This window comes from Capricornis sumatraensis, chromosome 1 (assembly GCF_032405125.1).
Source record: "Capricornis sumatraensis isolate serow.1 chromosome 1, serow.2, whole genome shotgun sequence".
NCBI classification, from domain to species: Eukaryota; Metazoa; Chordata; class Mammalia; order Artiodactyla; family Bovidae; genus Capricornis; species Capricornis sumatraensis.
In genome coordinates this window covers 93,170,595-93,187,143 of record NC_091069.1, presented here as the reverse complement: position 1 = coordinate 93,187,143, position 16,549 = coordinate 93,170,595, and the positions used below count along the sequence as shown (strand labels likewise).

The 16,549-nt window shown below is 51.8% G+C and overlaps 1 protein-coding gene across 15 annotated transcripts in view; it reads right to left on the bottom strand.

Annotated features, from left to right (window-relative positions):
* DYSF (dysferlin) overlaps positions 1–16,549 on the bottom strand; it is a 222,678-nt gene that overhangs the window by 160,159 nt on the left and 45,970 nt on the right. For 8 of the 15 annotated variants that reach the window (XM_068979226.1, XM_068979236.1, XM_068979233.1 and 5 more), the window contains exons 4-7: positions 11,946–12,051; positions 4,196–4,310; positions 2,417–2,628; positions 335–463 (exon numbers count right to left, since the gene is read on the bottom strand). In XM_068979226.1, the coding sequence (XP_068835327.1) occupies positions 335–463; positions 2,417–2,628; positions 4,196–4,310; positions 11,946–12,051 (562 nt within the window). Of the gene's footprint in view, positions 1–334; positions 464–2,416; positions 2,629–2,967; positions 3,061–4,195; positions 4,311–11,945; positions 12,052–16,549 lie in introns of all 15 variants that reach the window. The other 7 variants (XM_068979193.1, XM_068979167.1, XM_068979199.1 and 4 more) reach the window with 1 other exon arrangement.

Genomic DNA, 16,549 nt, shown 5'->3' with positions numbered 1-16,549 from the left:
GAGACGGCCACCGCCCAGCCTCCAGGGCTGGTCCACACAGTGAGTGTGCGTGCGGTGGGCTCAGCCCAGCACCAGGCTCTGGGGATTCAACCTCAAAGAAGTGGTCATCTCAAGGACAGGGTGGCCAGCCCCACGGATGGTGGGGGTGTGGAGCAGGGGGAGCCCAAGGCAGGAGTAAGAGCAGAAGCCCTCTCTCCAGTTCCTCAGATAACTTGCTCAGGACCGGGCACTGCCCTCCACCCAATGCTACTGCCATCTGCAAAACCCGAGTGAACTGTCAGGCATCCGCTGCGCGCTCCCACCAAGGCATTAGCCCTAACCCAGGGGCTCCCACCTCGTTGAAGAAGGGGCTGTTTCCTTTGTGGATCCGTGTCCGCTTGGTCTGCCCAGCGGCGGTGACCTTGACCACAGGCTTGATGTTCACCCCTGGCAGCTGGCGTCCCTCGATCACCTGGACCCTGATCTGAAAGCCAGGAGAGGCTGTGAGCCGGAGGAGAGGAAGAAGTCAGGCACGCACCCCCACCCCACACGAGAGTCAGAGATCTCAGGGACCACCCTCACAGCCAGCCTCTTGGGACGGGTATTAAAAAGGAATTAGGAAGAACATTGTAAGAACAGTATTTTCCCACCAAGGTCCTTGGCATCTAACCACCCCATGGTGCCACGTAAGAGCTGCCAGGCTGCCCCAAGCAAGCTGCCAGCAGGAAATTCCAGGGCTGGCCCGAGAACCCAGTCCCTGTTCAGTTTCTGCACAAGCCCCATCTCAGGCCCCTCGATGGTGAGGCTTTTGGGTGCCTTGAATACTCCTCACTGACAATTCCCTCAGAGGTCAGAGCTACAGAGTGATGCAACCCCACTTCATTCTTACATAGTGTAAGATGCAACACAGAATGTCTGACATTCTTAGAAGTGAGTTTTCTTCATTGAACTTTCAATAAGTGACGGTTTCAAGAACACCTGTGCCTCCAAAGTTACGCAAAAGATTTAAGAATATTACGTTTTAAAGTGTTAAAGCGTTCATGAAAAAAATACAGTGTTTACTGGTTCTAATTTCTAACCAGCAATTATTTATTTTAAAAATAAGCTGCTATAAAATATATTATCAATGGCAATGCGAAGAGGGAGGGAGTGATTTTTATTCTTTTCATTGTATTTTCCAAATTTGCTACCAAAAAAATCATTTTTTTTCCATTTATTTATTACTTATTTGGCTTCACTGGGTCTTAATTACGGCATGTGGGATCTAGTTCCCGGACCAGGGATCGAACCCAGGCCCTCTGCATTAGGAGTCGTAGGCACTGGACCACCAGCGAAGTCGCAAAAGTTTTTGTTTGTTTGTTTGAAGGAGGAAACAATAACATGTCTTGTAAATAATAATAAATTAGAATTCTGCCCCTCAGGCAAACACGAAAGTGAAAACGTTAGTCACTCGGTAGTGTTCAACCTTTTGTGACCCCATGGACCATAGCCCACCCGGCTCTTGTGTCCATGGGGTTTTTCAGGCAAGAATAGTGAAGTGGGCTGCCATTTCCTTCTCCAAGGTATCTTCCTGACCCAGGGATCAAATCAGGGTCTCCTGCATTGCAGGCAGATTCTTCACTGAGTCATCAGGGATGCAGGCAAACATTGTGGGTTATAACTAAAACTTTTCTGAAATTACCACAATTTGGAATTAAAATATATTTTTATAATTCATTGCATTTAATAAATAAATATTGAAGTTTCCTGTTTTTAATTTTTAAAGTAGTTCTGAAGTTAAATATCACTAAATGCAAATTACATCAAAATGGAAAATTCTGTAGAAAAGAAAAAGAACCAAAAAGGACCCAAATTAAGTGAGATAGAGTTTTTGGATAAAAATAAGTCAAAGGGTTAATTTTCATAGTTTTATTCTGTGACAAGCTTGAACAAATTCAAACTGCACATGACCTTCAGAAAAATCATGACGATTAACAGGGGGAATGGATAGAGAAAAAAAGACAGGCAGAGCTTCTTAGATTTGGGGACCTTGTTCAAATGCAGATTGAGTCAGTGGGTCATGCTGTCATGCCCCAGGTGACAACCATGCTGTCCATCACTTTGAACAAGTATTCCCAGCCAGTATTCTTGCCTGGGAAATCCCGCGGACGGAGGAGCCAGAGCACCTTAGGGGCCGTCTGGCTGGGAAAACAGGTAGCAGCTGTGGTGATGTTGGCGCTCTGCAGTGACCCACCCCCCCCCCCCCCCGCACTTTTTTTAAGAGTAAAACCAGGGGCTGGGGAGAGGTTTTTTCTAGAGACCCCAAGACATGGCCTCCCCATCGAGCGTTTGCCCAGGACCCAGGGGAACCAGACTCCCGTCTTAGGACCTCCTGCACAGACAGGTCTTACACTGGCCGCAGAGGCTGCCTCTGGCTGAAGGAGGAGGCCGCGGTCACCTGGAAGTCCTGTGGCTTGTCCGACAGCAGCTTTCTGGGTGCAGGTGCGCTTCTCTTCCTTCTCCCCCCGGGGTGATAGGGGGGAGGATGGGAAGGTGGTTTCTTTGGGGTGCTGGGGACCCCCGGGCCCGGAGCCCCGCTCTGGTCCAGGAATGGCTCGGCCTCGTCTCCTGTGAGCCCCTGGTCCTCAGTGTCCTCCTCTCCTCCTGTGTCTGGAGGAGAGGGTCGTAATGAGGCTGGGTGCCTCTGGCCCCTGGGTCCCAGCTGACGGCAGACCCGACGGCCCAGCACCCACCTCCCCTGCCCCTCTCTTTCCCCAGCGGTCAGCCAGGATGGATGAGGGAGAAGAAAGAAGAGCTTCTAACAGCTGAAACTTGAGGGTGGTCAGTCTGGTTAGCAGGCAGGAGGAGACAGAATGGCCCCAGCCCTCCCCGCCAGGACCTGCAGGAGGAGCCCTCCTGGCTGCCTCGCCCCGCTCTGGGGAGCTGATGGCGGCAGCAAGTGGGCTGGTTACGGGCGGGAGGGCTGGCTCAGCCCAGCCCGCGTCTCACCCGTGGGGGCCAGCCACTTCCTTCCAGAGTGTCTCGTGTCCACGGTGCTGTCACTGAGCAGGGACCAGGTCTCGGCCTGGCTCTGGCCCCCACCTGGCACATGGGCAGGGCACAGCCCCAGGAGGGGAGGGAGCTGGTGAGGGAAGCCAACCCAGGGCCCCCCACCCCCACCAGCCCTGCCCTCCCCGCCTGCCCCCACCTGACACAAAGCTCGGAACAGGTGCTGGTCGCCACCTTCGGGCCAGAGCCTAACTTTGTCAGATCCACCTCAAAGTGGTCCCAGAACATTTGGGACCCTCACTCTCTCCACTCTCGGTCACCAGGAGCACCCCCTTCTTCCTCCCTCAACCCCAGTCCAGAGGGATCAGCCCACCTCTGAGCTCAGACAGTGCCAAGGCCAACAAGAGGGGCCCCGCTCTGCCTCCCCGACCAGGGGCCCCACACGGCCCCCAGGACAGGCTCAGGGCACACCTGGGATGGGCTCCCTTCACCAAGGGAGAAACGCTGGAATCTTTCCCAGGGGCAAGACCCCACCTGGCCCATCTGTGTGCTTCCTGTTCACTCCAGCAGGTGAACTGTCACGCCCCCCCAGCCACCACTGACAAGCCAGCCACCCTAGCTGGTCCTCACTTCACAGGGCCAGGAGAGGTAAGTAAAGGGCAACCGTGAGGCTTGGTCAGTTCAGTCTGCTTACTTTCCACAAATAATAAACTGTAGGCCCAGAGGGGGAGTGACTGGCCCGAAGCCACACAGCTACTGGTGTCAAGGCAAGACAGGAACTCATCCCCTGACTTCAGCTCAGGGTTCTCAGGGAAAGTCCAACTCTTGTCACATGTCATTGCTAAAGACCTGCAGAGTGCTGGGCAGCGGGTGGGGCTCAGGCATCTCCTAGGATAGACCTCCTCCCCAGCACAGGCCGGCCCTCTAAAAGTCCCACCTCTCTGCAGCTGCAGAGGGCTGGGTACCCAGCGCCCACACAACACCTTCCTTGAACCACTGGCACTGGGAAGACGTCATCATAGTAACCCTAGTGGCACCTAGGGGGCATGCCTCCTGCTCCTTTACTTTGTAAAATGGAAGTCAGTTCTACAGACTCCCCACCCACCCACGGCCTCTCTTCGCCAGGCCTGGGCAGCCCCCAATCTAGAAAGGCACCCCCTTCCCAGGCTCAGGTGCCACCACTAGGCTTATTCCCCCAGCCCTGCCAGGGTGAGGGTGGGCTCCTCACCAGCCACCATATCCATGTCAGGCAGAGTCGGGGAGGGTTCCAGAGGTGTTAATGGTGGGAAGGTGGGCATGGCTCCAGGCAGCGGCGTGTAGGACACCTGCAGGACCAGCGAGGCCTGGAACAGACAGGGGTGAGAGGGCAGCGGGTTAATGTTGGCCTCCGACCACCACCCTCCAGCACGCTTCCTGTTCCTGTATCCCTGTTCCTTTCCTCCAAACCAGGAATGGAGTCTGGTTTGCAAGAAGCGCAGCAAAGCCATCCCCAGGAGCCCATCAACATAGTCACGTGGTTAGGAGCACTGAATCTGGAATCAAGTCCCACCACTCAGAAGCTGGATGACTTTGGCAAGATCTGAAATATCTCTGGGCCTCAGTTTCCTCATCTGTAAAATGGGGGTAGTGACGGCAATAGCACTTTCGGCATAGGGTCAAATGAGGATTAAATTAGTGAATTGAATGCCTAGCAACCTTCTATAAATGAATCAGCGGTTGAACTTCACCTGCAGGATTTTTCAACTCTCAGCTTACACCCGTCTTCAGAAAAAAATGCCCCCTTGGCCACTCTGCTCAGTCAAGGGTCCTCCCCTGTTTCTCCACAGACAGCTCAGCCTCTCTCTGCTTAGGCCCCAGATAGCACTGAAAGGATGAGGCCCTCTTTCTTCCCAGAAGCAACCCCCAGATGCTCTGGCTTTGACCAGCGAGGGGGGGTGACCCATCAGGCCATTCACACGGACAGGGGAGGCTGCCTTGTGCCCCCACCCCATCCAAGCCCACCAGGAGACCAACACCCTTCAAAGGGCCTGAATAAAAGATACAGCCACGCCAGCTTCTCCAGCCTTGCTGCTCCCAGGCCAATGGAGGCCTGACCAAGCCTTCCCTGGTTCAGCAGGCCTCCTGGGGCAGCCTTTTAATCCATCAGAGTAAGAACAACTCCAAAGCATGAAAGTTTCAGAATGTAAAAGAAAATAAATTGCATAATCCCACCATTATTCACATTTTGATATAATTCTCTCTAATCTTTTTTAATGAATAATGTTCAGCTCTGCTGTACATCGAGTATTTTTCTTTTACTTCATATGAGACAATAAGCATTTCCCCAAATTTTGATAAACCCTTTATAAACATAACTGTTAATGATACATAATATCTTCTGAGCAACTCAGTGTAATTCACTAGACAGCCATCTCTGCTGAGTAATGTTAGGGATGTCCGGAAACCCTTGGAGCAAATCTTGGTCCTGAGCTGGAAGGCGCTCGCTCACAGTCCTGGGAGTATCCAGCTCTGGAGCTTGAACCATTCAGGCGAGGGCCTGGACTTGGGCAGCCAGGCTAAAGGAGGGCAGGGCGGGGGTGTGTGTGGTGGGTGAGGAAGGGTGCTCAGAACACTGAGGAAGGAGGCTGGACCCAGTTCGCCATCCCAGGAGACCTAGTAGGAGGCCCAGCAAGGCAATAAGACCCTTAAGTCCCAGATCCAAGGCATTGTCCTAACGGCCGTGCAGGTTCCTGAGTCACCACCAGGTGTCGCCACTCGAGCTGCCAGCGCGCCCCCAACCCCAAGCTCTAGCGACACAAAGAACAGCCGCTCAGGCGGCCCCAGATAACCAGACCCGCCCACAGCCACGCCCATCTCCCTGAGACTCCAATTCAGGTCTGGGGTGGGCCTGGGAAGCTGTGTTTTCCTTCACTTCATCCAAAGGCAATCTGGGCTCTTCGGAGCAGTAACGAATTCCAGGGTTAGGCCAGAGAAGGTAGATGACCCAGGAACATCTTTTTTGTGCCGGAAAACAAGGAAATATTCAAAGAACTATAGAAACATGCCAAAAGGACACAGAACCCTTTTGACATGTTTTGTTATCAAGGGTTTCCACAGGTTAAATCTGGGACAATTTAAACATGAAAGTAAATGATGATGGTAACAGACTAAACCACTGAATAAAACAGGAATATATGAATCCATATAGAAATAAATTAACAAATATGACAGGAGGACACTTTTCCTTATAGTGGAATGCCAAATGATTAATGCAGAAAAAAAATTAATAATTGATTTAGCAAGCATCGAAGCAACAATCCAACCAAGAAATAACAGTGAGTGTTAAACCTGATGGATAAACATTAGATACGGAACAAAGTATTTAGAGTCCCAAAGCACCTTCCCCCGTCCCCAAATCCTTACTTATTAGAAAGGAGAATGGATGCATGATTGGCGAAGAAACCCAGCAAATGCCAGGTGATCAAATGATCCAGGGTAATCACACAGAAATAAAACAAATAAAAATCCTGCCACTCCAGGACATGATGGGGTCAGCAGGGCATTGCGGTGTTCTGTTCCTGCCAAAGGTAAACACCCTAAATCTAATTGCAGGCAGATTCTTTACCAGTTGAGCCACAAGGCAAGTCCAAGAGTACTGGAATGGGTAGCCTATCCCTTCTCTAGCAGATCTTCTTGACCCACGAATCGAACTGGGAATCCTGAATTGCAGGCGGATTCTTTACCAACTGAGCTATCAAGGAAGCCCAGTCACGAGAAAACAGCACGCAAATGTGAACAGGGGGGCATCCTACAGGACAGCTGGCCTGGATTCCCCAAAGTCTAGAGGTGACAAGGTTATAAAAGTCAGACACGGAATTCTCCCAGGGGGATGGAGACTAAAAGAGCCGGAATGACTAACACAGCAAATGATCCTTAACTGGATCCTTCCGTTATAAAGCACACTGTTGATAAAACTGATAAAACTCGAATGAGAATCTGTGGTAGGGTCACATCAACACTGATTTCCTCATTTTGAAGGTTTCATTGTGGTTATGGAGGAGAAAGCCCTTAATCAGAGAAAATACACACTAAATTCAGGATGAGGAGTCAGGAGAAGGAATCAAATGGCTTAGAACAAAATATTCTTTCAACCACTCTCGCAGCTTTTTGCTGAATCTTAAATTATTTTAAAATAGAAGGTTCTGAAAATCCGAGAAATTTGCTTCTGCTATAACCACAGGAATCTCATTTAGCAGAGATGAATGAAGCCCCCCTAACATGTGGTGGCTGCGGGCTTCTGACCCTAGAACCAGATTCCTTTGAAGAACACCACTTCCTGTTCCTCAGAGATCACCTTGCCCAGCCACCATCCTTCACCACCTGGGGGCTTCCAGTACACCATCTCTGTGCAGAAGTGGAGCCGTGTGAGTATAACTGCTCCAACTGCTCCATGCTGTGGACTGGGTGCCATTAGCAGTGGCCTTTGAATCCCAAGACCATCCAAGTAACTCCTCCTCTCCTGGAGTTTCCTGAGCATCAGATCTCCACACTGAGGGCCCCCCACCAACCTCCTGAAGACTTAGCAACATGCCAGTGGCTCCAGGCATGTGAAGAGACCTCGGGCACAAAGCCAGTTCCATCTTTTACATGCCCATCAAGGAGCAACAGGAACACTCCTGGCAGCTTCCAAGGATCTAGAGCCCAGGATCTAGAATAGATCTCGCAGCAGGGGCCAAGCTTCAGGGTCCACTGCTTCATGCCCAGGGCTGGTTAATTCTGGAGCTCTTTAGCTCTATTGAGAGTTAAAGGAAACGGGGCCTGTCTGTGGGCCTCACTCAGGGTCAGAACCTCCCACCCTCACTGGGACGTCATATCTCATAGCCTGTCCCCTTCTCCAGACATACCCAGAGCTGAGGTTCTCTTTCTGTGGGATATATGTGAGCCCCATGCTCTCCTAGACAGTGACCCTGGCCCACAGCCCCCAGTAGGACCCTCTTTAAGGCCCTCCATATCAAGGCACTCTATGTGACAGCCCTGCCCCTCAGCTCCTCAGCCCCAGCACCAGCACACATGCATCCTGTCCCAAGGCCATTATCAGTCAGTCACGTGTCCATCAGAGCATGCTGCCTTGGAGCAGGTAACCTCAGTCGCCCACGTCTGCCATCTGGGGCTCAGTCAACACCACCACAGAATTCTGGACGGTCCTGTCTGACCCACAGTCAGCAACACCACAGAATTCTGGAAGGTCCTGTCTGGCCCACAGGCTAAGAGGGTCCAGGAAACCAGGACACCGGGAAAGGCAAAGAGACAGACAACCCCATCAGATCCTCCTATAGGTCACAGGCCCCACTCCCGGGCCCTTCGCATACCCTGCCATGTTCAGCCCCACTGCTCACTGCCTGCTTCCTGGGCCACAGCTCTCCAACCCTGAGCTTAGGAAGACCAACCCTGGACCCTCCCACCCCCACCGCTCCCAACACACTTCACACGCCTGGACCACACTCACCTCTCCCTCAGACAACACCCAGAAGCTGGCAGGAAGGTAAGATGCGGTCCTGAGCTGAGGCAGGGGTGGCCGGCGGCATCTTCAGTCACTTGAAGGATACTCAGGGATTCACCAAAGCACCTCAGTGCCTGCCCCCAACACAGAGGGCCCACCTGGCTCCCTGGCCCACCCCGCCACTGGGTTTCACACGCTCTTCTCACCCAGCGGGTTTCCCTTTCTGATCAGACTCTAGCTTGTAAGGCTGAGGCGCTACTGACAGGTTTTCATGGTGTACCATCCACACCCTCATCAGTACGCTGCTCTCGAAACACATTTGTTGCTTTCCTTCATGTGTGTCCAGCGCCCTCGTGGGCCTGGAGACTCCCCCAAGATAAGGGTAGTGTTCTCCACTTCAGGCTAGAGGCGTCTGAATGAAGTTGGCATCTTCTCATGGCACGCAGCCCAGTGTGCCACATCTGAAGGGACTAGGGTAAGAATGACAGGCAGGTGGAGCCCACAGGCCAGCCCACTGCAGGCCCCTCCTCCTCTTCCTCAGTCCTGCTGGTTTCCTAAGGATCCCACAGTCAGCATCACAATCTCCCATCACACCATCAGCAGCTTCCTCTGGCCCTCTGAGATCATCTGAGCCACAGCTAACTGGGGATGCCTGGCAAGCTCTGCCCGCCAGACTCAGCCCAGAAATCGACCTCAGAAAATGACCAGTGAGAATCCACAGCTGCTGACGGGACTCTCCGTCCCTCTGACCACATTCCCTGCTCTGTGGCCCAGGGTGGGGAGTCCCAGTTCAGGGGGTGTCGGGACCTGCCTGGGGCTGCCGTGGAACTCAGCTCTATCACAGGGGCTAGAGGTTGGTCCCAGACCCTCTCCACAGGCCAGAGCCACCTCCTGGGCTGAAGGGAAGGAGGTCCCAGGCTATACTGTGATTTATAAGACATATATTGGGTCATTGAGACGACCAAAGTATATTTTTCATATATAGTTGGTCTTTGTCCACACCGCCTGGCTTACAGCTCCCCAAACTCTTGGAATTTCCTAACTGTTGAAAGTAACAACAGTATCTCTTGTTATGTTAATACGGTGACTTCTGGACCTCATCTGAGGATGGAGCTGATTGCCAGGAGGACCAAACCTGTGACTGGAGGGTTGTAACTTCAGTCCTGCCCCTAACCTCCAAGGATGAGAGAGGGACTGGAGGTTGAATCAATCACTGATGGCCAGTGATTTAATCAATCATGGCTATGCGATGAAACCCCGGAAGGATGTGATTCAGGGAGCTTCTGGGTGGACACTGGGGAGCATGGTGCTCCTGGAGAGAGCATGAAGCTTTGTGCTCTTCCCCAGACCTTGCCCTGGGTGTCTCTTCCCTCTGGCTATTCCTTAGATATATCCTTTTATAATAAACCCATAATCTAGCAAGTAAAATGTTTCCCTGAGTTCTGTAAGCCACTCTGGCAAAAGTCCCTGAACCTGAGGAGGAGGTCCTGGGAACCTCTGATCTATAGCCAGTTGGTTAGAAGCACAGATAACAGCCTGGACTTGCCACTAGTATCTGAAAGGGGGCGGGGGCAGGCCTGAGCCCTTAACCCACGGGATCTGCTGCTATAGCCAGGTAGATGGCGTCAGAACTGAGTTGAATCATTGCTACCCAGCTGGTCCCCGGGCATTGCATCAGCATGGAGAAGCCTCCACACACCCACACATTGGAGGTGGGTCCAGGAACCTAATTTACCGCACCTCCGGGACCCCGTGTTCCACTCCCACCCGTCACCTTCTGGCTCTCACACCCCTTCTTGGAGACATGGTCTGGGACGGAGTGGCAAGCTCCGCAGACAGCCAGGAGTCCCAGCCCAGGGAAGAGAAGGCAGTCAGCTCCTTGCTGCTGCTTAGGAAGTGCAGACAGAGTGCCAGACCACAGCGAGAGGAGGAGAGGTGAGGCAGCCGGGGAGTCACAGCCAGGCTCAGCCCCATGGTCGGTGTCTCAGGGTCTGGAGGGGCCTTTGAGCCTGGAGGGGAGCAGGGGCGGGCAGGCTGGCAGGAAACACCAATGTCACAGATGCATAGAGGGTGTGAGAGAAGAGAGGTTTGAGCAGCTCAGTCCCGAAGCGAAAGCCTATGGTTGGAGGCACTGGGGGCCTGACACATGGCAAAGTGGGCAACCCCCATCCGTGAGAGCAGGGGAAAAGCACCAGGCAGATCCCCTGACTCCAAGCACCTGTGTCCCCTGCTGCCTCGATGCCCTCCTTGACTCCTCCATCAGTGCTCTGCGTCTCCGGAGCCTGCCCTGGCCATCTTCAGGACCCCTGGAAGGGGCGGCTCAGAAGTCTCAGAAGCCCTAGAGCGCTTCCTGAAGAGCTCCAAGGGAGGGCAAAAGGGATTCAGCAGGCGATACACCCTGCACGGACCAGAGTGTTCTACCAGTGAGCACTGTCGAGAAAGGGATGGATTCTCTAAGAGACATTTCCCCATCAGAGAAGAATCCCAGCCTTGAGGAGCCTGAGACACGGTTGGGGAAAACTCCAGCATCAGAAGGGCAGTGACCCCAGAGTCCACTCAAGTCCCTTCAACCGCTGAGAGTCGGGAGACACACCCCCTGATTCATGTCCCCATCTGGACGCCGATTCACCACGTGACTTCAGTCACTCACTCTCTTCCTCCAGCTCCCAGTTCCAAGCAGTGCTTCCACTCTCTAGAGCTCTGCCCAGACCAGCCACTTCCTGACTCACCAAGCCAGCCAAGAGCCCTCAGCCTTACACACACACACATACACACTCCACCCGGCAAGGTGGCCACACTCTGAGAGACTCCCCAGGACCCCACCGAGCGGAAGTATTTCCAAATCGATAGACTCCCCAGTGCATCCTGGGAGGTGGGGCTGACCCAGAGGAAAGGTCAGGAAGTCTACTGACCACGAAGAAAGGACCCCGCAGGGTATATTTAGCTCACTAAAAATAACGGAAGGCTGGGGATGAGGGCTGGGAATTGTCTGGGAGGGCTAGGAGAACACTTGAAAGGCTGGGGGAGGAACAGGAAGAACAATGGAGGACGGGAAGGGGGTCTGACAGGTCCCGGCGGGCAGGGGAGGGGGATGTCTGCCTCCCTCCCGCTGTGATCTGTGACCCAGATGACTCAGCTATTCCAGACCCGGAGAAGGGCCTGGACGGTAAGGAAGGACTACCAGGAAGATTGGGGCGCTGTAAGCAAGGCCGCCAGGAAGCTTCGGAAGGCACCAGGTTTCCAATGAAACACCAGTCCCAGGAGGTGACCCGGGGCACACTGGTGTGAGGCAAGGCTGGCTGGAGCCTGCTGGTGGGGCCCAGCTCCCTCTTCTGCCCCTCCCATCCTAGCCACCCTTGGGCCCCTCCTGGGCACCCAGAGCTTCAATCAGGGTGGGCTAGGCCTGGGTGCTGGGGGCTGGACCTTGACACATGACTGGGGTCAGAGAGCAAGGCCTCTGACAGAAACCAGCCGAATACAGAGGCCAGTGGACACTTACCCCTGTGGGCTGCTTCTTGGTGTCCAGCAGTGGGGCATTGAAGCTGGCAGACAGGCTGGGGGTGGCAAGGACTTCCCGGAGGGGGATGTTGGCTTCCCCCAGGAACCTGAGAAGAGGGCAAAGTAGAAAGTCAAAAAGCAGCCAAATGCACCCCAGTTCTTCTCCCAAATACCCTTCACCACTGCCACCTCTCAGACAACCCATGGACAGGCTGATCTGCCTAGAACACCTAGGAGCCCTCAGGCCTTCCCTGGCAGTCTGCCGCGGTTACCCCATCACCAGGCCTGGAAAGCCAGGCCCCTCTCTGGGCACCAGAAGAATAAGAGACGCTTTCCTTTCCCCCAAGGTCAACTTTGACCCCTTCTGCCCCTCCCTAGAGGCCCAACCTCACCACCCCACGTGCCTGGGCTGTCCTACCCACCAGACCTAAACAGTCCACCAGAGCAGCCCCTCCCTCCGCAGCTCTCCTGACCTGCCACTACACAGACCTTCCACCTAGTGTCCCTGAGCTGGGCCAGTAAGGAGGGTGAAGGGCAAACACACAGACCCTCCTATCTCCAGGGACAGGGAGAGAGGACAGTTGGAGCAGGGAAGTCTGCCCCACTCCCAAAGAGGCCCAGGACTATCACCCACACATGCGAGGCCAAGGGGAGAGGGCCCATAAATGGAGGGTCTCTTAGGAAAGAGAAGGTCGTCCTTTGATGACCAGTGAAGGGAGCCTTCAAAGGGAGCCAGGGGAAAAGGTTGTGTCTCTAAGCCAAAAAGTGAGCAAAGGGTGTTCTGCAGTAAGGAAATCAGAGCAGCAAGTGGCCTCTGTCAGTCAGAACAGCGGCCGTGTCTGCACCGAACTTGGCCATGGTTCCTGCACCTTACTGTCAGGTCGTGAACGACCAGTCACAGATGTGCTTTCATCATTTGCTTCATAATTTTTTTCCTGATGGGTAAGTAGCACACCTGTTATCTGGGACCTCCATTTTTCTGGTGTCTACAACAACTGATTTGAAGATGAATTTTTATGACTCATGAAATAAAACTTCCATCTTGACCTAATTAACTAATTGTTCAAACTGGCTGTTCACAACAACGCAGCACTTCACATTCACCACTACTATCAAGAAACAGAGAAGGGAGACATGTGCATGTTTGGCTGAGTCCCTTTTGCTGTCCACCACAACATTGTTAATCGGCTGCAGTTCAATATAAAATAAAGAGTTAAAAAAAAAAAAAAGAAATAGAAAACAACAAATGTTGGCAAGGATGTTGAGAAACTGAAACCCTTGTGGTGAGAAATTGAAACATTGGTTGGAATCAAAAACAATGCAGCAACTATGGAAAACACCTCAAAAAGTTAAACATAGGATTACCATAGGATGTAGCAATTCCGCGTCTGAGTAAATACCCAAAAGAATTTAAATCAGGCACTCAAAGAGATACTTGTACACCCAGGTTCATAACAGCGGTATTCACAATTGCCAAAAGGTGGAAGCAACCCAAGTGTGTAACAACAGATGAATAGATGAATAAAATGTGGTAAAGCCGCACAATGGAATATCACTGAGTCTTAAAGAGGAGGAAAATTCTGACCCTTGCTACACCATGGATGAACCTTGGAGATAGTGTGCCAAGTGAACTAAGACAGACACAAAAAGACAAATATTGTATGGTGACCTAGAGGGGTTAAATTCATAGGGACAGAAAGCAGACTAGTCGTTATGTGGGGCGGGGGATGAGGGAAGAGGCAGTCACTATTTAGGGGGTACAGAGTTTCAGTCTGAGGAAGATGAAAAGGTCTGGAGATGGATAATGGCGATGGCTGCACAAATTGTAAATGTACTTAACACCACTGGACATCAAAGCAGTTAAGTGGTAAGTTTTGTTATGTATGTTTTGTCGTGATAAAAATAAATTTAAAAACTAGCTGTTTCTGTAAGTTTCTTGGCAACAAAATTCCTTTATCTTCAACCCTCTTGGAACCAGCAGACTCTTAGCTGCTTTGCAAGTTTCTTTGTTAGCAAGGCAATAACCCTGGCACACACATGCGTGTGTACATGCTAAACAGCTTCAGCTGTGTCTGACCCTTTGTGAACCTATGGACTGTAGCCCGCCAGTCTCCTCTGTCCATGGGATTCTCCAGACAAGAACACTGGAGTGGGTTGCCATGCCCTCCCGCAGGGGATCCTCCCAGCTCAAGGATCAAACCCACAACTCATGCGGCTCCTGCATTGCAGGTGGATTCTTTACCACTGAGCCACCGGGAAAGCCCAGCCTGATATTTACTCAAGACCAATTTTTCTAACATTTCTTTACAGAAGATGCTGTAAAAAAGAAAACCACAAGTCCAAAATGGTGTCACTCATGCTAAAGCCCATAGTACCAAACCTAGATTTAATTATGGGTCTAATTGCAGTTTCAACTTTTCCCAGAAACGTAACCTTAATAAGCCAGTCTGGAATATTCTAATCAAGCACCAAAATGGACATCTGTCAAGTGGGCCCTCTCTACCCCACCACCACCCCAGCCAGTGGAAGACGAGGTAATCAGCATGATAAACCCTTGCCTGATCCCTTCTCAACTTCCAAAAAGTTGGTGTCCTGGCTTAAAAATAACCCTTTATTTTCTTTTGTTAATATCTTCTTGCCCCACCCACCTTCTGCCTATAAAACTTTCCATTTTGTACAACCCCTTGGAGCACCTTTCTAGTTGCTCTAAATTCATGAGTCGTTGTGAAAGTGAAAGTATTAGACAGTCGTGTCCAGCTCTTTGTGACCCCATGACCTCCCAGGCTCCTCTGTCCATGGAATTCTTCACACAAGAATACTGGAGTGGGTAGCCATTCCCTTCCCCAGGGGATCTTCCCAACCCAGGGATGAAAGCCAGGTCTCCTGCATTGCAGGCGGACTCTTTACCATCTGAGCCACCAGGGAAGCCCAGTCGATTCATGAGTTATTGAATAGAACCAATTAGATCTTCAAGTTTTTGTCTTTCAACAGAGCTGAAGGGAGAGGAGTTTGCTAATACTCATTCCAGAGTTCTAAAACCTCTCAGGATGCTAGGAATCACATTTTCTAGAATTCAGACTGGTTTTGTTGGGGGAACCCCTGACTGAAACCGACTTACCCTGGCCAGGCCTGACAGTAACCACTTGGCACGAGCTAGCTTACAAAACAGGAGGTCCTGGTAAGGAACACCACCAACCAGAAGACTAGAGAAAAGTCAAAAGCGGGGAGATGCCAGTCCATATGTCCTTTCAACCTCCCAGAATCCTTCCCACGGACTCCACCTTGGCTGAAGGATGCAAACGTCACCATCAGGAAGGACCCTAGTCAGACAGATCAGCCAGAGACAACAGGGAAAACCCGGGAGCGCGAGCCATGTAGCAGAGCAGTTCCCCTGGGCTCCCTCACCCTGCTGCTCTCCGGGAGCCCTTCCCAGTAAAATCTCCTGCTTCGTCAGCACGTGTCTCCTGGGACAGTTCATTTCCAAGCGTTAGACAAGAGCCCACTACTGGGCCGTGGAAGCGGTCCTCCTTCCTGCAACAGTTTGTGTTATACTCCTTTGCAGAGCAGAGCAGAGCAGGCTTGTGCCATCGCTCACGAAGGCAGGCCTCCTGGAGTGTCTCCACCCCAGAGTCAGCAAGGGGAAGGCCCCTGTCTCCGGTGTGTTGACTGAAGTGTTCTCACAACCAGAGCAATGTCAAGAACACCAGAGAGTAAGTATAGGGAACCAGGAATCCACGCTGAAAGCAGACAGGGTCCCTGGGAAAAAGAGAACGAGGACTGGCTTTCTTGACACAACAGAAGCCATTTGGGGCTTAAGTCATTTGATGATCTAAGCCTGGCCACAGAACTTGTCTTTGAACAAGTCTCAATAATAATGATCTTAAGAAAACACAAGGACAAGCTTACCAGGTGAAAGTAATAATAACAAAAATAAATCAGTTGTAAAGACTCCCAGTTCTATTTCAATGGTAAAGACTAGCTAAATGCACATTCTTGAGCTGTTTTGTAGAGTTTAAATACCACTCCTGGGCGCTCATGGTAAAGAATTCACCTGCCAAGCAGGAGACACAAGTTCGATCTCTGCGTCGGAAAGATCCCCTGGAGAAGGAAATGGCAATCCACTCCGGTATTCTTACCTGAGAAATTTCGTGGACAGAGGAGCCTGGCGGGCTACAGTCCATGGGGTTGCAAGAGTCAGACACAACATAGAGATTAAATAACAGCAACAACTGGGTCAGCTAGAAAATAAGGGATAACGATGTTGACCTTCTCTGACCCTCAGTCCTTCAATCAACTAAAACTTGGACTCTGTCTACTGCCCAAACCCTTTCATGAATATGCATATACCCTTAGCTTAAAACTTCCCCAACTCTGCTGTTTGGGGAGACACTGCTTTGGGAAATGTTCGCTATGTTCTCCTTACTTGCTGCAAGAAATAAATCCTTCCTTCTCCCTATCTTTGACTCGGTTGTGTCTTTCAGCTCGATACCCACTAAGAGGCGAACCCAGTTTCTGGGTAACATGTGACACTGAAAACCTAGGGCAGCAGAAAGCAGGGACTTGCTTGAGCAGGCAGATGGTAGATGGAGGACCCTGCCCTAGAAC